The sequence below is a fragment of the Pestalotiopsis fici genome, assembly GCF_000516985.1.
Source record: "Pestalotiopsis fici W106-1 unplaced genomic scaffold PFICI_Scf_7, whole genome shotgun sequence".
In the NCBI taxonomy this organism is placed as follows: domain Eukaryota; kingdom Fungi; phylum Ascomycota; class Sordariomycetes; order Amphisphaeriales; family Sporocadaceae; genus Pestalotiopsis; species Pestalotiopsis fici.
The window spans coordinates 164,746-186,565 of NW_006917097.1; the positions used below are offsets into that span (position 1 = coordinate 164,746).

The window sequence follows — 21,820 nt, forward strand, 5'->3', positions numbered from 1 at the left end:
AGTGACCTTGTAACCTACCTAGTAAGCCCACTTTCCAATCTGCATTTTCCAGGATTGAATCTTGTAGGCACTGCAGATTGAGTTGGGGGTTATATGCTAATTGAGGGCATTTCAGTGCTGTGTTGGTCAAGCTGGCCGAAGGCGTCTGACTGGTAGTAATAACGACCCTGATCAACACTTTGCAAACGCATGCTAGATTAAATCGCTTTGGATTGCCGGCCACAGTTTGGCAGCGCATGGCGATATCTCCAACACAACCAGGATGAGCCAGCGCTCAAAATGCGTTATGCGTTAAAGTGTAGCATCAATTCTGTTTTTATTTTGTTGCTGTATGTTCGTCCCGGCACCAGCTGTATAAAAATTGTGCGACGCGTCCTGCCTGTCCCCGTCTTGCATCGGCTGCCCCGCGTGCTGGGATGCGATCGGACATCCGTAGCGCCGCATACTGACCGATTCAACACGGCGCCCGACGGTCACTTATCATTCCGACCACCATCTTCCGACATCTCGCATGCATTCTGCCTTGAATTCACCTTCGCCGCATCGCTAGAACGCTACGAGCTATCATTTCATTCAGGTCCCTCTCTTTATGTCAGCTTTGGGGTTATTGTAGACGGGCTCATTGCAGACCGCACGGGGCATCCGATACGAAATGAGGAGAGATATCATGTTGTGGAACCCTTGGCATCTTGTTGAGATATGGACCCCGCATTGGCTTATCAGTGAAGTGTATATACTCTGAACATACTTGGAATTCCTGGTCAAGAGAGTTCCATTTTTCTGAATATTTTCGCTCTTGTCTAGAACAGCAAAAGTTGGCCCAAGACACAGGCCACTTCAACCATGGCGCGGCGACTTGTTAATGCGATCCTTGGCGTCGCAGTATTCTTTTTTCCAAAAACAGTAGAATGTCTGGATCCTAACATCACCGTCCTCAATGGCACTTATGCCGGACTACATTTACCTGCGTTCAACCAGGATTTGTTCCTAGGCATGCCATACGCCCAAAACACCAGCGGCGAGAACCGATTTCGGATTCCACAGACCTTGACGGAAACTTGGCAAGGTGCACGTAGCGCAAAGCAATATGGACACGCTTGTCCGGACGAGAACATTGAGGCAGACGGAGTCTACGGCATGAGCGAGAATTGTCTAAGTATCAACGTCGTGCGACCTGCAGGCATCAATACAACAGAGAAGATTCCTGTCATGCTCTGGATCCACGGCGGAAGGTAAGTGAATTACTGTAATCTGGCGCGGCATCATCTCAGCTGACCTAAAGTATCATAGCTATCAAGTAGGCACGAGTGCGCTGCCGAATTACAACCTGACCTATATCGTTCAGAGATCTGTGGCCATTGGGAAGCCTGTCCTTGGAGTCAGTATCAATTATCGAAAAGGAGCATGGGGAATGCTGTACTCGATCGAAATTCAGGTAAGTTTAGAACAATTAGTTCTGAAGTCGCTGGAACAGATATGCAAACAATCAATTAGGGATCGGGCAATGCCAACTTGTCCTTGAGAGATATGCGCAAGAGCCTTGAATGGATCCAGGAAAACATCAAATTCTTCGGAGGGGATCCATCTCGGGTAACAATATGGGGAGAATCCGCAGGTTCATTCGCCGTTGTGAGTTTGTAGTCCACGTACTTGGAGGATGGCGAATTGACTCAGAACAGGGACAATTACTGCTAAGTTATGGTGGACGTTCAGATGGATTGTTTCACCGTTCAATCCAAGAGAGCGGCTCAGCAACGACGGTAAGTGCTTCAGGAGTGCTGCTCCTCAGTTAGACCATGGATAAGCATTAACTCTTCTCAGGCTTGGTATAACGGCTCGGATTGGTATCAGCCACTGTACAACCAGATCGTGAATCAGGTCAATTGCAGCGACACGCCTGACACTTTATCTTGTTTGCGTGCTATTGACTACGATGTACTTTATCCAATCATGATGTCATCTCAGTTTGCTGGCCCTGGTTTCTATCCTACTGTTGTGAGTGACCGACCAATCAAAACTCACCCTGATTCGCCTAGAATATCACTGTCAAGGAAGACTCTTGATGTCATACCTTTATGGTATGGCCGTGTCTGCACCTGCTTTACAATGCTTGCTGTATCGAACTTTGCTGATCAAATCGTTAGGACGGAGACATAATTCCAAACTATCCCAGTACTCTCATGGAGATGGGCCAAATTGCTGACGTCCCGCACTTGTATGGCACAAACTCTGACGAGGGTACGGATAATGCACCAGTGGGGACAATGAACACAGATGAGGATATCCGCAATTTCCTCCTGTACGAAATTGGCTTCGATTTTCCGGAAGCAGTCGTCGACAAGATAATGGAACTTTATCCCAATGATCCTGCCCAGGGCATACCTCTGAATACTGGCAATGAAACCTTTGCCGAGGAGGGTCTGCAGTACAAGCGCATCGCCGCCATCCTAGGTGATGTGTTCTATCATGCACCACGACGACACGATGCACAGCGCTATGCTGCCCATGCGCCGACCTTCACCTATCGCTTCAACACTCGTGGTTTCGTCAACTCTACCAATGCTACATTTACCGATTACTCAGGCGAGCTGCAGCCAGCATACAAAGGCGTGTCTCACTTCACCGAAGTTGCCTTTGTGTTCTCGAACCCCCAGTATGTAGGGCCGTGGCCAGAGTATCAGGCTTTGAGTCGCCAGATGAGCGCGCAGTGGATCAATTTTGCCTACTACGGAGACCCTAATGGGGACTCTCTGCCCACGTGGCCGAAGTACAACGAGAGCAGCAACGGGCTCAATTTGGTTTTGCAAACCGAATCCCAAGGTGGTGCATACGCTGAGAACGACACGTATCGATTGACTGGACGCGACTTTTTGACGACGTGGGCAAGAAGGCGACATGTGTAACGGCAGATCCTCTTGCTTATATAGCGATATATTGCATTTGGATTTGGAAATTTTGAGTTATTTCCACTCCAGCTCTGACAACATATCAAATATGTCCGCCTGCAACGAAATATAGATGAAGCAAAATCATAATTTTAGTAATTAATTATATTTTCACTAAACTATGAGTTGATACGTAATTTTTACAGCTTACACACAATTCAAAGTATTGACTGATTGAAAGGCACACAATTTAGATCCACAAGACCATAAAGATGGAAGCAATTCGATCCCCATGCGTCAGAGCTCTTAGGTGCTACCTGCAAGAATCTCGGCGGCCTGCTCAGCAAGCGCGTAGGTTGCAACTTGCAGGTGAGCACTGATGGCAACGGGAAATACAGAAGTATCAACAACATAAAGATTATCCACTCCAATCACCTTTAAATTTGTATCAACAACTTTCCCCATTGCTGCAGTTCCATGAGGATGATAGGCCGTTCTAAGAAACACGATTAGCAGATTATCTTCTAGCTTTGAAATAGATGAATACTGACCGTAAAGTGGCACGAAGTCGGGTGTCAAGCTCTTCGTCTGTAATGACGCTGGAAAGTGCCGGGGAGCCATCCGGTGGGATTTCGCCTGCGAAAATATCTCTTCCCAATACTGTAGTATTCCCTCCTGCAAATGCATACTGCAGCCTCGAGGCCTCGCGAAGGACGTATCGATCGACTTCAGTACCGAAGTAGTTCGGATCGAGCAGCGGAAAGTCACTAATGTTGGCAGATGCAAGTGTGACTGACCCTCGCGCACTGGGAATGAACAAGATGGACATGAAGGACACCGTGGCGCCGCTGGTTCCGGTGTATCCAAAGTATTGAAAGACATGTTCCAAGAATGTACGATCAGTACGGAGTAGTGGGTGCGTCTCTGGGTCGGGAGCAACGCCTTCGTCAATTTCAATGGCGACAGCAAGACCGTCCCGAGGCACGCTCGTTGAGACCATGTAATCCTGTGGATTACCCCAGCCGTATTGCTCCTCCTCGAATAGAGGATTCCCAGAGCCAGGGATCCAGCCTTCGTCGGGGTTTCGAATGGTCCAAGTGGAAGTTGTGGATGAGTGCTGGATCAAGTTTCGACCGACGTCGGGCAAATCAAGATTCACGTCTATCTCGAGACTTTCAAGCTCAGACGCCGGTCCAATTCCCGATAAGAGTAGAATCTGGGGAGTACGGAACGCTCCAGCTGATAGAATGACCTTGCTCCCAAGTATCTGAGTGCCGTTGGATAGTTGGATGCCGAGAGATGTCAACACTCCATCGACATCTTGGACTAAGACCTTTTCTACCAAGGTCTCGGTCAATACATCAATTCCGTTGAGTGGATAAATGACAGATGCAATTTCCCTTCTTCCATTGTGCTTATTCTCAGAGAAATCGCCAACGCCAAGGGGGTTTCCAGCATTGGCATCTAAGTCAGGCAACTCAAAAACGCCAATTTCATTCCAAGCTTGGAACACGGGCTCACGCAGCGGGAACGAGCGATTGGTAGAAGTGACGGTCTGAACGAATACCGGCCCGTCGTAGCCATGCTGATCCGGGTTTCTATCCGGGTGTTGGAATGCCTCTGCCTTCTGCATGAAAGGAAGTTGGCCGTCATAATTCCAGCGGGAATCTCCGACAGTTTCACCCCAGAGGTCATAGTCGGTTCGATCGCCACGGACCCAGTTCCCTAGTTTAGATATGAGTGTAGGTCTTTCGCATCTATTGACCATTCAGTTCACTCACCAGCATTAACAACAGTTCCGCCTCCCAAGGCTGTACCTACGGCCTCCCCCATGGTGCGGTTGTCTAGATTGACTTGGGGAATGGTATCCCAACCCCAGGATAAGTCGCCACCAAACGCAGTTTGGTTGGGCCATATAATGTCGGTACGATTGTTGGCATTTTGCCCAGCTTCAACTACCAGAATCTTCAAGCTCTCGTTGAAGCCGAGGAGACGATTAGATACCACGGAGCCGGCGAGGCCGCCACCCACAACGATGATGTCGTACAGCATAATTGACAAACTGGGGAATGTGGGTTGCTATGACAATGTGATCCGGATAGTAGCAACGATACTTTTGAAACATCAGAAGAGTCACTGTCTTTAGAGACCGGACGATATGCTCATTCATTATATAGAAAGACCTATGGTGATAGGAGGACAAGCTATAAATCTGGCACCATTCTGAGTATGTGGACAATGGCAAACACAGCCTACCTTACCGCGCTTGGCGAGAGTGTGTCAATGCAATGCTTGCTCAAGCAACCGACCTTCCGAACTGAGTCAATCTGCTGCGACGTGGCACGGGCGGAGAAATTCCGCGAGAAATAATAATCTAGACGTTGTGGGCAAGGGAGTTGTCCGTTTTGCAATGTCTGCAACCCTTCGGAGGGGAGCGATCAACGATACTGACGACACTGATCAAGGGGTTCGTATGCGGGAATGATAAGGTGCGATGCATAGCAAATGCAATGCAGATATAATCCATGTCAGCTTGACCGCATGGTAGGCCAGGAACAAGCACGTGAGAAAAGAATCTTGGGTTTCTCGGCGCGCGAATCTTCTACTATAGGCTCAATAGCTAACATGGGTTTGGGATATTACGCCGAGTAATACGAGACTGACATGAGTTGAGGAGGGGTTGAAGAGATCAGATGGTCCATAACAAGGATACTGCGACGGGAGAAGACGCAATGCAATGAAATCAGTATTCTAGAAATCCAAGTTATCAGAACACGCTCGGGTGTCATTCCAGGACTACATTGAGCTAGGGGTCTGACAAATCAGTGCCTGGTCGGTGCCGCGTGGGCAACGCATTTCGCCCTGTAAAAGTATCCGTGGCTCCAAAGCTTCTATTGCTCACAAATTTGGATAGAAGAGCCGATAATCTTGATGTTACAGGCTACAAATATTGTTCATCGGTGGAGAGGCCTAGGCTCTACTGGTGGAAATGCATCATCTTTGCCGCCGTCCACGCTCGAATATCGAGTTCTCTTTCTGTTGGAACATTGCATAGACAAGGTACCTGGTACCTGTTTATATCATATTTCCGAGTATTTGAGCACAATCATGTACGTGTACCACTTGTCCCCGCTACTTTAGACTACGCCTAGGTATGTATTTTTGAAAAGCACATCGAGAACCCCCGTGCAAAATACGGGTCGACGGCAGTCAACATTATCGCTGAACTTAAAGACTGGTCGGTGTTTATTTTACTTGATACCGGTCGCCAATCCAAAGTGTTGTATCCCCAGCAGTCGTGGCATTTCATGTTTCTTGACAACAGCGACAGGCCATTAGGCGGGTTGTCAAGGACCACTTTACAAGATTGGGCTGTCCTTCATTAAACCGTTTCGGCTCTCTACGAGGGTCAAAATGTGACCCTACGACAGATCATGCAATCCATGGAGACCAAAAATGAGTAAGTTTTTACAGCCTATGGGAACCGTAAATCAATTTTGTGACGCTAGAAAAGGAAACTCAGTGGTAAGGAAGGGTGTTTATGCCTTAACGGTTCTTTGATACGCACCAAATCATTCTTCAAGACTCTTCTCGTGGACATTAGCTTGGCAATGAATGTACAGATCTCGCCCGGAGAAATGGGGTCCTCCCAAGAATGACATGTACGACGAGGTCAATGAGATCATCCGCCAGTAAAGCGATCCACCTACCCCTACTACCTATGCATCCGGAGAGATGATGAATGCCAAGGTGAGTTAATGACATGAAATTCCAACTTTGGGGCTGCGGGTCTCGGTGGAGGGTGCCTGGGCCAGGCCTATTGTGACACGGATACTTTACAGCCATGTTCCCCGATAAGAGGGCATTGGCAAATACTTCCCGGAGTTACTGGTACATCCTGCCCTGGCCACATATGCCACGAATGAAATTGAACCCACCACTGAGGGGCGACTTCTTCTGCCAACAGTATCCTGTTCTTGCGAGGGGCCGAGGTATAGGGAATTCAAGGACACTAGATCGGTGTCATTGTCCAGATAGACTACACGGCCTGTAGGGGCTTGTGCATCTGTGCAGTGCAGGATGGGATTCCCATCCTCTCAAACTATAATGTTGACTCGAAGAGTCTCACTCGGTCAGATGTTACGATATTTCCCCACACATTGAAATGTTCGTTCCCTTTGGGTATTACAGCATCTTTGTTTTTCGAAGTCGCCTAAAGAAAGAATATGATTCAACGGCTCAAGACCAAAACTTAAAGCAGAGTTGAAACTGGTCCAAAATACTTGTGAAAACAAAGACTTGTAGCGCCAATTGTCACATGGTCACTAGTCTCACATGGATTCATCGTCGGCACACTTGTTCACTACCTAGATTGGAGTAAAGAATCATGAATAAAGCTATAGAAAACTGCAAATAGTGTATCTCGCATCCAAAAACGCAATTTGACCGACTTGAAATCGATTAAATGGTCTACGGACGTCCCGATGTTTCTACTGTGTAAAAACACCAACCCCCACGTTATAGCAAAGGCGTATCAGCGTACGCGCTTGGACCTGGCCCCCTGTCCCCGGCGATATCAGCCTCTTCGATAATCTGACGGAGTGCCACATTATCCTCCTGGCTGAGATTGATGCTCAGAGACCCTACATTCTCTTCCAGATATTTCAGATTCTTGGTTCCTGGAATAGGAAACATGTCTTTGCCTTGCGCAAGTATCCAAGCCAGGACCAATTGTCCAGTAGAACACCCTTTCTCGTCGGCCATTGCCTTGAATCTCTCCACAATTTCCAGGTTCTTGGAGAAGTTCTCATTTTGGAAACGTGGAAGAGATCTACGAAAATCTGTAGGCTCAAGGTCATCGGCTGACTTGTAACGTCCGGTCAGTATGCCACGACCAAGAGGCGAGTAGCAGAACACAGCTGTGCCAAGCTTACGGGCAGCTTGAAGGAGAAAGGTACCCGAGGGTCCTTTTACTTCAAGGGCCCAGGGATTGTATTCCACTTGAATGGTGGTAATATGGTGAACATCTGATGCACGACGCAAGGTGTCGGAAGAGCACTCGGAAATACCGAAATACTTGAATTTCCCTTCACTACAATAACAGTTTAGATGGATATCTGGAATAAAGTGGTATGAATGATGGGACTACCAGGTAAGCTTACCTCTTCAAGTTCACCATCTCTTTGATGGTGTTCTCAATTGGAGTCTTTCCGTCCACGCGGTGAATGTAGAACAGGTCAATGGAATCAACGCCCAATCTGCTCAAGCTTTGCTCGCAGGCCTTGCGACAGTATTCAGGGCTGCTGTCGACATCGAAAACGAGTCTGCCGTCATTTTCCATTCGTGGAATCAGACCGAACTTGGATGCCAAGAAAATGTCGCTTCTCCTCTCGGGATGAATCCGGAACCAATCCCCGACCATTAATTCATTATTACCGTACACGTCGGCTGTGTCCCAATTGGTGGCACCCAGTTCCCATGCCCGATCCAACACAGCAAGTTTATCCTTGCTGGGGCTAATAATCAAGTTAATAATTTCCATAACGTCAGGTTTCTTCTGCTTACTCTACTTGTCCGTGCGCACCACCAAGGCTCATGAGACCAAAACCGATTGCAGCTATGTTCGGCCCATATTTGCCAACTTTTCGAGATTTTAAATGTGCTGCCATGGTTGCGTAGAGGTTGATGGCGTTGCAAATCAAAATAACAAACGACAAAAAATCTCCTGTGACAACGAGATAAAATACTGCCTCGAAGTCAACTCAGCTAGCTACAAGGGGTTTAAGGTTTGTATATTCCTATCGGCCCTTCAGCTGGCGTATTTTTCTCCAAGCAATATGGGCTGAGGCCGGCATTTGGCCGCGGAAAATTGCCATAATAGAAAGAGCCAGTTCCAAACCCAAACTGAACCGCCGACCTGTGAGACTATATTCATGTCCATGTCGTTCAACACAATCCACAAGGACCGCCACTCTTGGCATAATGCCTGACTCATTGAATCAATGCCTTTACAGATATCCGAGTGTATACGATAGGCACGGTTTAACAGAGAGGCTAGAAAATTACCTCGGTGAATATGATCCTGCTACACCGAGAAAAGAAAAGATGTTCCCTAATCAGAACTATTTCTGCAAGTCCAGCAGAGATACGTTATCAAACAAGGGTCTAGGTTGGCTGGTTCTTGTCGCCACGCTTGGCTAATCATCTCAAACCACATCATGCGTTGGACTGAAAATGAGTACCAAATTGTTGAGTCTACCTGATTTCGATCAAGGTGCTAGTGACAAGTTTCTGGACATCCTCATCGGAGGGGGCTTTGGATGAGAGGGCGCGCACGATACATTCTGCGCTAGTCATGATTGATTTCCAAGCCTCACAAAAAGAAAAAAAGAAAAAAAAACCAATGGTACATGATTGAAGCTTGCAAGCAGCGATATTGTTAGAAAACGAGCTCGTGCAAAGAACTCCTACTGCTTTGCGCATGTGCTTACACCCCAGTATCCCCAGTATCCCCACTTGCTTACTCCCTTACACATGCTAAAGTGGAGCAGAAGAGGGGCCATGAATATGCTAGAATGATTTGAATCATGTTGTGAATATCGACTTGTGTCTCGCTGTGACATATTCGATCTTGTTGGAAATTTATTTTATTCCGTTACGTTGCGCGAAAGGCCCAAGCCTTGCATAGTGGCAATTCAAAGACTACATTGGAGTCTGGCGCAGGTCTGTGTCGCACCGCTCCGGCTGCCTACTAGTTCTCAGCACGATTTCTATGCGATTCTCGGCTGGTGTTAGCCTTTGCCTTTGATTTCATTCGGTCAAACAAGTTGCAGCCAGCTGTAGGTTCGTGTTCCCAAGACTCCATATGCAATCAGAGAGGGTGGAACCCAAGGTGATTTCTATATCGGTGCGCCAGTTTCTTCAGTCGGCAAAGACGACACTACTCTGTACACTACACTAAGCATGATTTGCCAGTGAAATCGCACCGACGCCGGTTGACGTAGCATCTTTCGCTGGGTGATTCCAAGTATTGTGTCACAGGTTCAAGGGAATAGTACGCTAGCATAACATGACTGAGATGGCGGACGCTAACCACGTCTTTGAACGCATATTACACCCAGGGGTTATGACGTTACTTGAATATTGGTACACTATAATACCTCCGGAATAGACAAAGGTATTGGCTTTGAAGCTATGACTGTAATTGAAAATACAACTTTCCGAATTTAGAAAATTCTGCGGTCTTGCACCATGAACATAAGTTTCGCAGAAACTTTTCATGTGATGCATGAGACTTCTCTTCCTGTGGACCATCAAAGCAAAACAGCGAAAATACCAATGAAAGTACCAGAGATGGCCAAAATAGTACGATAAAAGTCTAGTCGTCCCCAATCAACGACTAGCTGCTTCAAGTCTGTGCTTCCCTTGCCGACTTTTATGTCCCCGTCAATTTCGCCAAGTCGCTTGTTGATAGCTTCGTTGAAAGGATATGACGAAATGATCGTGAATGGAACAATGGCTCCGATGACGATAGCTGCCAAGGATAGTAGCTGCTGAAACCGAGGGTTTCCATGCTTAACCGGCTCCCCATACGCCAAGTACGCGAAACTCGCCGCCGAGCCTGTCACAACGGATTTCCCGACAATTCGGCCAATGTCCCAGGCATGTTTCCACTGCTTTGCAATCAACGGCGAAGGGGCTTCAGCTACAGCTGGTGTGAAAACCCAAGCGCCGCTGAAATCATAACCTAGGTATGTTTTATTTTGTTGAACATGTGAGGCCGGCTACTAGGAGGTCGGGGTGGGCGCTTACCCGACATGAACCCGCTCAAGGTCAGGGTCAAAGCTTCCAAGGAAACGGGCATAATGAAAGCAACGTGTAGAAATTCTTCGACTAAGTTAAATGATAGGAAAATTATTGATAGAATAAGATCTTGGACCATCTATTTTTAACCGCTAAAGCTCTGTGCTTTGCCGCGGCATAAAAAATGACTCTGTTGGGACAGGTGTGCAGTCTACGTCAGGTGTGGATATATGACTTTGTCAAGCACTATATGTTCCTCGGCTCAATGTTCGTGCTTAACAACTATGATGCCACGGCCGGAGGATGCTTGCTCGCCCACTGTTCTGGGTCAGCTTATCGCCGAAATCCATCGGGGTTGTCGGAACCCTAAAACTACATGTGTATACGATGTGTAGGCGTAAATAAAATACCCCTGGTCAAGTACCAGATCTGATGGGGCGCCCACTCGACAGCTGCCAAATACGCACAATACGTGCGCAAGAGCTGCACAAGTGGCTCCAAAATACTTACCAGGGACATTTAACTTACCCATCATACCATAGTAGTATAATCGCCTAGTGGGACGATCCACCATTATGGATTCATGTGGATAATTCTCAGTCGTCTCCGGTTTGTTTAATGATGTCCGCGGGTACCGAGGAGATAATGGTGTTGCTGTCCCTGTTTCATGCGGGACTCGGCTTGACATAGTGAAGCATTGAAACATGACTATTTTTGATCAGGTACCTGGACATTCCCGGCAACCATCATTTCGATTCTAGCAGCCACAATGTTCTCTCCCACGGACTCGAAAATCAATGCTACTGCATTGCAAGGCGCAAGGTATAGCCCCTTTAAGCCTTTCGATCCACGTGAAAACGCTGAGTTATTACAAGACTTGAGAGCTTGCATAGCCAGCGTTCGGAATCAAATCTTGGGAAAAAATTGAAGTCTTTCTATTGAGCACTGTTAAGTAAACAGCAAAGCCTTTGTTGCCTCTAGAAACTCCAATGCGATAGTTCCACTTTCGCTGCCGTCTTCTCTTTCTTGTAGAATTCCATATGCCACTTTGTTGCCATCAGTCTTGAAGATTCCCCCCTGGCCTTATCCATAACCTCTTATCTCTCACTTTATTTTCCACCGTCAAGGCAGCGGGCAGTCCAAGAGCATGTGTATCTCTTCCCGATGCTCTAGGATGCTGAGAGAAGGCTACTTTTCGTTGAATCGAGGATTAATTTCAGTGTGTCTGTTAGTGATCGCTTATTCAGAGGCGGTATTTCTCTGTGCTATCTCCAAGTGTGTCGACCTTGTAGGTCATTATTGCACTATGTTGAAACATAGTGAGAGGGTGCGATACACACTGTGTCTGTTCATAGTGGGAGCTTCCCCCGTAGGGAGTATTGCTGCCCAATGCAATCAATCTATGGTTTGGAACAAAGTACACCCACTGAGTTCAGAGACGGTATATTCCACTTCGGAAGTAGTAAAAGTCCTATCGTGAAGAAATCACAGTATCATTCTAAAATAGCTCTCGGTCCTCCGTAACCAATTCGACCCTGAGTTGGCATCTGGTCCAGGTCCCCGGCGACAGTGTACCACAAAGCTCTACAGCGTTAAGATATTTCTTAGGAGATAACGCGCCTCCGAGCAACAACTTTTGGCAAATCTAAAAAAATAATAGTAGGGTTCTCTCAAGGTAACGCTTCTCGAAACCCCGGTCCTCACCTTGTCACGAGCCACGTCGCATGTGTCGAAGACAAGTAAGCAAATGCTACCGCAATGATCTGACGCTGCGCTCAATACTTTTGCACATTATGTGTACATAATAGATCAGGTAGGTGATTTGAACTCACTACATTTCAATGAACTCGCATGAATTCATCATATGGCATTGATGATGGTTTGTTAATAGAGCGCCGCATTCAATTACGAGCGGCGACAGCTGACTTCAATGCTCAGATCTGCACTTCATCCCACTGCTGCCGGGGTTGGTGTAACCTCGCCAAATCTAGTATGGGCCACTGCAATGCACGGTAGGCGCGCTTATTGGACAGAGTCCTGAACAACGCAACTCCTCAGCCGCAGGGCGGGGTCAAATCAATTTTTGAGTCATCAACACTTTCTGTGTTGGCATGGACTATGAGTAGGAGATTTTGGCGACATCGCGACGGAGGGCCGGCCGAAACCGCCGGTTCTGCAGTTGGGGAACGCGTCGGACTCCTCAGCAGATTTCGCAGCAGAAAGTCGGAGAAATTATTGCGACCTCCTTCGGCAGACGTTTCCTCAGCCGCTTCCTCTCCCCGCTCAAGTCATTTGATTCCAGATGGCCACTCTGGGGACGCCACACGCACCCCCAGCCGCAGTATTGAACGGTCACTCTGGGATCGCGCTTACACGGAGCTCGCAAAACAGTGCCCGGAATTAGTGGAGAAGTACGAAAATCTGCTGGTGACGGAATCTTCGTCTATAGGTAGGTATCACCAAAACGCTATCTGCCCATTATACTCAACGTTCCATAGGCTCAATTCCAGATGAATCACTCCACGCGAAAATTGCGGCGCGCGGCGCGGCGCCCGAAGTTGTTGTGCACTTTGACCGTACCCGATTCTACGCAATAGCTGAAGAAGGGTTGGCACAAATGGAAGACAAAAGAACAAAGTTTCGTGTTGGCAGTCTCGAAGTCGTTCCCAAGGAACACATAACTCATGCCGCCGAGCTACTGCTGTGGGCCCAAGACTGGATCGGTGGCGCTCTCAAGGCCTCCCCGGAAGCCTCGATGGCTTGGGCAGGCATCTGCCTCGTTCTTCCCTTGCTCACAAACCCAACCACAGCCGATGAGGCGAACCGCGATGGTTTCGGATATGTCATGGCACGTATGCGATACTATACCGCCCTTGAATCACTGGTCGAAGATCTTGGTCGGAGCTCCAATACAACTGATGCCTTGACGCAGGCCTACGAGTCTATCGTGTTACTCTATCAAGGCATCCTCGATTTCCAATTTCGAAGTGTCCTGCGATTCTACAGGAACCGATTCAAGCGCTATGCTGGAGATATGTTTCTTTCGGATGATTGGAGTAAGAAAAGAGAGGGGATTGAAAAGCTTGAGGCAATCGTGAATGAGAACTTGCGCCAAATCAATGAATTGGTGGCAAGGCAGCACTTGGGGTCTCTAAACCAGACAAGCACTGCGTCTTTGGAAACTTTGCAAGGACTCCTATCTCTTTCCAAGCAGCAGCTGGAAGTCACAGAGCAACACCGTGCTCTCGCGCAAGAGCAGCTTTCGCTCCAACAAGATGGCGTCAAGCGGCACCAATCAGACAAGGAAGAAAAGTGTCATCAGCTCTTTCGTCTCACATCTAGCAAAAAGGATGCAACGTACGAATGGGTAAGTAGTCAAGAATTGTGGTGTCCTTAACTTTTTCATATTTTCCTAGACTATGCTTTAGATTTCCTGGTCCGGCAGTTTTGTCTCGGGCAAAATTTGCCTACCTGGTAACGGTAGCTCGAACACTTGGTGGAAATTTCTGTACAATCATGAGGAAATTGAGAAGCTAACACATTTAACTTATCAGTACAAAGATCGTGTTGAAAACCATGTCGAAGGTACGTGTCAGTGGCTCCTTACGCATGACAATTTCCAAGGATGGATGGCACAAGAGTCTGGGATGCTCTTGGTCTCAGCAGATCCTGGCTGCGGAAAGTCTGTGTTGGCTAAACATTTGATCGATGTCACCTTGCAACCGGCAACCATTTGCTACTTCTTCTTCAAGGATCAAGACCAGAACACCGTACGCCAAGCACTTTGTGCCCTGTTGCACCAGCTCTTCTCCCAAAAACCTTTCTTGATCAAACATGCCATGAACGAGTACTCCAAGAATGGACAAGGACTGGTCAACATCACGGCATCTTTATGGAACATATTCGACAGCGCCGTCCAGGATTCTCAGGCTGGAGCTATCGTCGTTTTTTTGGACGCCTTGGATGAATGTGCTGAAAGTGAATTCGAGGACCTAGTTCGACATCTGAAGCCAAGATACCTTGAGGATCGTTCAAGCAGTCACAAGTTGAAGTTTCTTCTAACAAGCCGCCCGTACAACCAAATTGTATCCGAGTTTAGGGATCTAGTCGACAACATTCCCCGTATTCATATACCCGGAGAAGAGCATTCGGATGCCATAAGCCAAGAGGTCAATCTCGTGATTGAGAATCGAGCCAAGTCGTTGGGGTTGTCGTCCGACCTCACTACCCATCTGACTGGGAAATTACTGGAGATTCCGCACCGTACATATCTCTGGGTACACCTCGTTTTTGATGACCTGGAGAAAGATGGCTTCAAAAAGACCCCCAAGGGTGTGGAGCTCGCCATCGCAAAGCTTCCGAAGAGCGTCAATGAGGCATACAACCAAATTCTTGAGAAGTCAAAGGATCCCTCCACGGCTAAAGCAGCCTTGGCTATCATCTTAGCGGCACAGCGCCCGCTGACACTTTCGGAAATGAATGTCGCTGTGAATATGCAAAGCAACCATCGGAAGTTCTCTGACCTTGATTTAGAGGCCGACGCGGACTTTAAATCAACTTTGAGATCTTTGTGTGGATTGTTTGTGTCAATTCATCATGGAAAGGTGTATTTTCTTCATCAAACCGCTAGAGAATTCCTCCTAGCCGACCCATTGTCCACAGAAGCCCAATCAACGTTGAATTGGCATGGGTCCATTAACATGCGCCAGGCACATACAGTCCTCGCAGGGAAATCCATACATTACCTAGCGCTCTTCAATACCTCTAATTACGACCCTGATATCGAGAATAGAACATTCTTGGACTACTCTGCCGGGAATTGGGGGGTTCACTTCCGCGAAGCCACAATTGCCGACAGTAACCCTCTGGTCTCTATCGCTCTTGCAATTGGTGACCCAGATTCAGTTAGCTATTCTCTCTGGTTCGAGAGATATTGGTCCACGAAAGGTCCGAACTATAAAGCCCCTTCAAATTTCTCGAACATTTTCTTATCAACTTTCTTTGGCCACGTGGCCACTTTGAAAATGTTGATAGTGACTGGGAAAATCGAGATCGATTCGAGAGATCAGCTTTACCATCGGACGCCATTGTCTTACGCCGCTGAAAGAGGCCACGACGCTGTTGTTAAATTGCTGCTAGCAACAGGGAAAGTCGATATCAACTCGAAAGATAGATACGGTAAAACACCGTTGTTTCGCGCCACCCAAGAGGGCCATAAGGCTATTGTTGAACTGCTTCTGGCAACTGAAAAGGTTGAGGTTAACTCGAGAGACAAAAACGGTATAACGCCTTTATCGTGGGCTGCTAGGTACGGCGAAGAAGCTGTCGTCAAATTGCTGCTGGCAACTGAAAAGGTTAAAGTTAACTCGAGAGATAATGACGGTATAACGCCTTTATCGTGGGCTGTTAGGAACCGCAACGAAGCTGTCGTCAAATTGCTGCTAGCAATTGAAAAGGTTGACGTTAACTCGAGAGATAATGACGGTATAACGCCTTTATCGTGGGCTGCTAGGTACGGCGAAGAAGCTGTCGTCAAATTGCTGCTAGCGTCTGAAAAGGTAGTTGTCGATACTCCAGATAAGTATGGTCGGACGCCGGAAGTTCGGGCTGCGGGGAGCGGCTATCAGGATATCGTCAGATTGCTGCGTACAGCGTCGAAGCAACAGTGCTCTCCTGTTCGAACATAGCTATTATACCTAGTCACCTGAGAGCAATCGCGATCTCCTTTCCTGGTACACTTTTAAAAAAGGGAGGAGCTAGCCTAGATACAGAGATCATTAATCCTGAGGATAATACCCTGTACGCACTGCAGGCCGCGTTTCAGTGGACTTTGATCGACATGTTCCCAGCCCTTTCTTGCTGCTAGATCAGCGTGGTTCGGAAGGCTGATATTGAGCCCATCGAAGCTGGCGAGGAGCTCGCGAGTCCCCCAAATACTTGCGAAACCATCAAGAACCCCAGGTTCCTGTCGCGCATCCCACGTAAACTTTTCATGAACCAGCCCATAACCGCCAAAGGCTCTGATAATGTGATTCATCACCGGCAAATTCTTCTCAATCCATGTTTCGCGGTTGTTGAAGTCAAACTTTGTGCTAAATGACTGAAGCCAGTCATATGCCTTTTGGCGATACTCTTCAGCTCGTTCACGTGGAATCGCGCGCTTCAATGCAGCGTAGCCTTTTTCTTGAAGCTCGGCTCGAAAATCGGTATACTGGCCACTACAATGCCAAATATTGAATGTACATAATTAGTTTCTTGAGCCATACATGGAGGATTGATTTCCAGTTGCTTACGTCAACGCATCAGGAACTGGCGGGGGTTGCAAAGACTCAGGTACAGGCACGTTAGCCCCCATTTCGAGCTTTAGGGAGTAAAGTGGCAGAGTTCGTATAAGTTTGGATAAGAGAAAACGTAACGAAAGTACGAAATAGAGAGATGTTTGGATTGGCAGGTGATGTAGCTGTTGTTAGTTGGTTTGCAGGGCGAGAAAACTTGATATGAAGCTTTTAATCCCGTTATTAATCTCATTACTACGTTCTGTGACCTCATTACTCCGAATCTCTAGTGGAGCCTTCGGGTGGGTGATTTACATAGTAGGACGATCGGGAAAAAGAGAAAAGTGCAACTCACCATACCTTAATTCCTCCGGATCTCGGCATGTCAATTATTAGAGCGGTGAATATGCACCAGCTAAATGGGTTGAAGCACAGCGGATCGCAACATAAGCATCATGCTATAATATTTGCCACTATATGGCCGAAATGGACTAACCAGGCCTTTTCACATGTTTTTGTAAACGAGTAGCGCGACGGATCTCGGTCCGCAGCGGGGGTCAGCTTTTTACCCAGAATGAAGTCCGGTCACGGAACTACAACGAGGTTTTTTTTTTCGGTGCAAGTTCAAAAAGGGCGGGCAATATCGAGCAAAGGGTTCCGTCGACAAGGATTTGCTAAAGCATACATAGTAAGAGGTCTTAAAATGTTAGAATGCTAGCATCGGAAAAATGTGAGTTGGCAGTATGTTAGGGCGGGTTTTAGTATAACCAAGCCACTAGCCCAGAGATAGGCAAAAAGATACAAATCATATACCAACCAGGTTATTCACATTATAGAACCCAGGATTTCGGGCTGTTTTCTTAAAAACATAATTTTGAGCTGATGGTTAATTCGATGACGTACCAGAAATTAAAGACTATATGCTGGCGTTAGTGAAAAAGACGCAGTCTTATCGTCGCGAAGGAAAAGGTCTGTGATGCTGCGATATAATTAGTCGACCGGAGCAAAGTGCTTCAGGGATCCCACCGAGAACCCGTGATGCTTGTTATATCAAGGGATAGAAAATGTGTCAATTACGGGGGAGGCAGTAATAAGGTACGAGTTGTAATAGTATGCGATTTCAAGAACCAATCCAGATCACAGGGACACTCCTCATTCTCACTCTGGCAGTCAGTACCTTATTCTCGCGTTCCTCGTTCTTCTCTATTTGCCTGACTCCACAATACTCACTGACTACTTGTTTAAGCCAGGGCTGGAACATGTCGATAATTTTGATGCAGCCAGTCACGAGAGATGTGGGAGGTTCGCTGCCGCTGATGTTTTCTAGTATTAAGAACTTCGACAAACACAACCAGTCCCTGAAGAAGAGTGAATGACTGCTGATTCCCCTTAAATATCGACTATACGGTGATAACGTGTCAATATACTCTTTAAATACATAGAAGAAGAGTCCGAATGTGTTTATTCATTAGGCTTTTTGCCGAAGAGGCTGGGCGCAGATATCTTGCATCGAGATCCAAATTTGTTCTCAGCTATATGGATGTTATACTCTAGCATTCCTGTGACGGAGATTTCCCGCAAGATCCTTACGATTCGTTCAGGCTATAAACCCTCAGACTAGGTCTACTCTAGCTCGTCTAGCAGTTCATTTACAATACGAATAGAAATAAGGGCCGTGCATGATCTAGACGGCATTTCAACCGCATGGCAGAAGAAATGAGGAGCCAGAATTTGAAATTGTTAGTCATTTTGTGTAGATATAGGATACGCTACCTCTATGGCTCGCTGGTCAACCCTTACATGTCCAGATGCACTATCTATGCTTTAATACTTTTAATACCTCTGTGGAAATGCAATATGCTTCCTAAGGTGCCGTCACCGATATGGTAACACGCGTGTGTTACGCGTCGTTCTTGGCTTTCTTTCTCTTCTTATCCTTTATTCAGTCTTGTAGGGTTTCCACTAGTATACCTTCTTCACATAGAGAAACCCAGCTTCTTGCTAGCCATGTCACCACGCCTAAGGCGCTGGGGCCCCTCGTTAATAACACGCAGACCGTTAGGAACTCAGGTAGGCAGAAGGAGTACTCTACAAAATTGTAGTCGACTTGATTGAGGCTGATGACGAGTATGCGAACCTGGACTTCGTAGAGTGCTCTCGAAAGAGTGGCGAATCTCTTGTTTCCGTCGGTTGTTTACGATCGGAGCCAGTGACTGCGATGGAGAAGATAGGTATGGGCCTTGTGACATCAGTGATCCTCTGATGGACTAGCTCCGTGGTGATGGCCATGCTGAGCCACGCTCTCTGTTTGTCGCAGGCGATGAATACACGATTTTCATGCGACGAGAATGATGGCTGCGCTGAAACAATGGCTTGGGGCAAGGATGTTAGTGGATTAGGAGGGGGAGGGTGGTTGTATAGATTTTGGGTGCGGACGGGCCAAAGTAATTGGAAATGCAAAATCAGCGGTAATCTCAAGTCGCAGCTAGACTCGGAATATGCTAAGGTTTTACGCAGATCAAATCAACGAGGCAAGAATAATTAAACAAATTCCGGATTTAGAAAACGGGACCGAAGAGAGTTAAAGTCATGCTAACTGCAAGTTAAGTCTGAACTCTAGATCTACCTATGCAACCAACAGCCTCATAGAGGCCCGTACACGAATTAACGGGCCCCAGCCACTTGTGGCGCATTAGGCGATGACTTACTATCCCCACTTACGATAACAATCTTCAGTCATTTATTTCATTTCAATTGAATTGCCGTTGTACTCCATAGCTCAGTGGCGCAGACCATAAAATACGCTCCAACGGCTAAATCTGTAGAGATTATTTAATTCGATCACTGAAAAAATCTAGCCGCCAGCTAACGGATCACGGCCATATTGCAAGCACCCCCAGTATGGACGGATCACGGCCCGGTGCTGGTTAATCAGATGACCCAACTGGTGGGGTTTTCCAGTGAGTCTGAATTGTAACACAGGTAATCTTCCCCGCTCGCCTGAACTTTTCTGATCTACATATATCTTAGCATATTAATCTGCTGTGAGATTACCTACAAGAAAGTCGCTTTTAGCGAACGGTTCTGTATACAGCCTGCATTTAAATCATAAGCCCAGCAGACAGCACATCAATCTATCAGTCCTACATTTGTTTATCTTTACAATTCTAGTCTATTGCAACACAACCGTATTAAGCGACCAACATGGAGCCGGTACCTAACAGCCATGGCAGTCCAATCATGGTCGCTGAAGACCACTTCTTACTTGGCACGTTCGGCACCAACACAGATGGAGGTCAGTCTCTGACTAGCATCCCAGAGCGATGGGAAAATTCCTTTGAGAACAACCTGAAGCTTGCCAAGTTGCTAGATGACGCCGGCATTGATTTCATGCTCCCTATTGCTCGCTGGATAGGTTTTGGACCTACCAACTGTCACGGTAACGTGCTTGAGACTATGACTTGGGCTGCCGGCCTATTGGCCCAGACCAAGAGGCTCAATGTCATCGCCACCATTCACACAGCGGCCTATAACCCGGTAGTTGCAGCCAAGCAAATAGCCACCATAGACCAGATCAGCCACAGCCGCATTGGCCTCAACATCGTGGCCGGCTGGAACCGACCTGAGTACGAAGCTCTCGGCCTCGAGCTGCCGGCTAGCCACGAGGAGCGCTATGCTTATGCACAAGAGTGGTATGATATTGTCGGCAAACTCTGGACCCTGCCTGGCGCATTCGACCACGATGGCACATTTTGGAAGCTGAAGAATATCTCGGCACTTCCAAAGCCAATGCGCCAGCCGTTGATCATCAATGCTGCAGGCTCCGGTGAAGGACGCAATTTCGCCGTCCGCAATGCCCACTTTCTCTTCACGCCTACCATAGAGCTCGAGAAGTCCAAAAAGGAGATTGCCGATCTGAAGGCTCTGGCCCAGCAAGCCGGAACTGAAGTCCGTGTCCTCACCATGGCTCATGTGGTTTGCCGTCCCACTGAGCAGGAAGCGCAGGACTACGTCACTTACTACGGAAGAGAGAACGTGGATTGGCAGGCTGTCGATGCATGGATAGATCTCCAGCTGGCGCACGCCAAATCGTTCCCGGACGGCGTCCTAAAGTCCATACGCGACAGGGTGGCCGCATTTCACGGCGGCTATCCGCTCGTGGGAACGCCGCGACAAGTGGCAGATGGCTTCCTGGCGTTGCACGAAGCAGGCTTTAGCGGTTGTACTTTGGCCTTTATGGACTATATAAAGGAGTTTCCTTATTTCAGAGACAACGTGCTTCCACTCTTGGAGGAAGCGGGGATCCGTAGGAAGGCATCTGGTCTAGTTTGACTTGGCAAATATTGTCACCAATATAGTTCATAAAGATCTACTTTCCGCCTATTAACGGAAGAGTAGAAAGAATTCCAGCATTCCTGATTTCGTCCTAGCCATGTGTAGCTCCAAATTTCACGGGATAGCGACCATGCATCTCTGACACGGCAAAGCATGATTGCAGGAAAGTTTCTGGCGGCGACACGGGTCGCAGGCTCGAAGTCGACCGTTCGGAAGTCGTTGAATGCGTGGGACTTCATCGTTCATACTTGGTGCAGACAACAAGAGACAGGAATAAGTACGAAGAGATGCTAGCCTCGAGCCAAGTTGAGTGGCAGTTGCAATCAAGCCTTGGATGAAGGCAAGGAGAAAAGAAACCAAGGGTGTAATTAATACAATGAAACTAAGTACGTTAGTCCCTTCGGCTCGGAGTCGGCGTCAAAGCAGTTATGATTGGCTCACGTCCACTTTGCCCCATCCGCAATAAGACTGGCGACCCCGAAGCCGAACTCAGCTTATAATCTCTCCACGGAATTGGTTATA

General features: G+C 47.5%; 7 protein-coding genes across 7 annotated transcripts; 3 read left to right on the forward strand and 4 right to left on the reverse strand.

The window, feature by feature from the left end:
• Positions 1–843: 843 nt before the first annotated feature.
• Positions 844–2,903, forward strand: PFICI_09687 (uncharacterized protein; the record flags this gene model as incomplete). The annotated part of the gene is made up of 6 exons (XM_007838268.1): positions 844–1,232; positions 1,291–1,435; positions 1,495–1,629; positions 1,680–1,760; positions 1,822–1,995; positions 2,145–2,903. 6 exons carry the CDS (start codon positions 844–846, stop codon positions 2,901–2,903), a joined length of 1,683 nt encoding a protein of 560 aa, XP_007836459.1.
• Positions 2,904–3,191: 288 nt separating this feature from the next.
• On the reverse strand, positions 3,192–4,937 carry PFICI_09688 (uncharacterized protein; the record flags this gene model as incomplete). The annotated part of the gene is made up of 3 exons (XM_007838269.1): positions 3,192–3,381; positions 3,437–4,610; positions 4,667–4,937. 3 exons carry the CDS (start codon positions 4,935–4,937, stop codon positions 3,192–3,194), a joined length of 1,635 nt encoding a protein of 544 aa, XP_007836460.1.
• Positions 4,938–7,403: 2,466 nt separating this feature from the next.
• PFICI_09689 (uncharacterized protein) lies at positions 7,404–8,554 on the reverse strand (the record flags this gene model as incomplete). Its single annotated transcript, XM_007838270.1, has 3 exons — positions 7,404–7,977; positions 8,048–8,401; positions 8,451–8,554. 3 exons carry the CDS (start codon positions 8,552–8,554, stop codon positions 7,404–7,406), a joined length of 1,032 nt encoding a protein of 343 aa, XP_007836461.1.
• Positions 8,555–10,198: 1,644 nt separating this feature from the next.
• Positions 10,199–10,749, reverse strand: PFICI_09690 (uncharacterized protein; the record flags this gene model as incomplete). Its single annotated transcript, XM_007838271.1, has 2 exons — positions 10,199–10,632; positions 10,698–10,749. 2 exons carry the CDS (start codon positions 10,747–10,749, stop codon positions 10,199–10,201), a joined length of 486 nt encoding a protein of 161 aa, XP_007836462.1.
• Positions 10,750–12,806: 2,057 nt separating this feature from the next.
• PFICI_09691 (uncharacterized protein) lies at positions 12,807–16,375 on the forward strand (the record flags this gene model as incomplete). Its single annotated transcript, XM_007838272.1, has 3 exons — positions 12,807–13,137; positions 13,187–14,055; positions 14,243–16,375. 3 exons carry the CDS (start codon positions 12,807–12,809, stop codon positions 16,373–16,375), a joined length of 3,333 nt encoding a protein of 1,110 aa, XP_007836463.1.
• Positions 16,376–16,449: 74 nt separating this feature from the next.
• On the reverse strand, positions 16,450–17,043 carry PFICI_09692 (uncharacterized protein; the record flags this gene model as incomplete). Its single annotated transcript, XM_007838273.1, has 2 exons — positions 16,450–16,906; positions 16,982–17,043. The coding sequence occupies 2 exons, from the start codon at positions 17,041–17,043 to the stop codon at positions 16,450–16,452; spliced, it is 519 nt and encodes a 172-aa protein (XP_007836464.1).
• Positions 17,044–20,203: 3,160 nt separating this feature from the next.
• PFICI_09693 (uncharacterized protein) lies at positions 20,204–21,295 on the forward strand (the record flags this gene model as incomplete). Its single annotated transcript, XM_007838274.1, has 1 exon — positions 20,204–21,295. One exon carries the CDS (start codon positions 20,204–20,206, stop codon positions 21,293–21,295), a length of 1,092 nt encoding a protein of 363 aa, XP_007836465.1.
• Between the last annotated feature and the right edge of the window lie 525 nt (positions 21,296–21,820).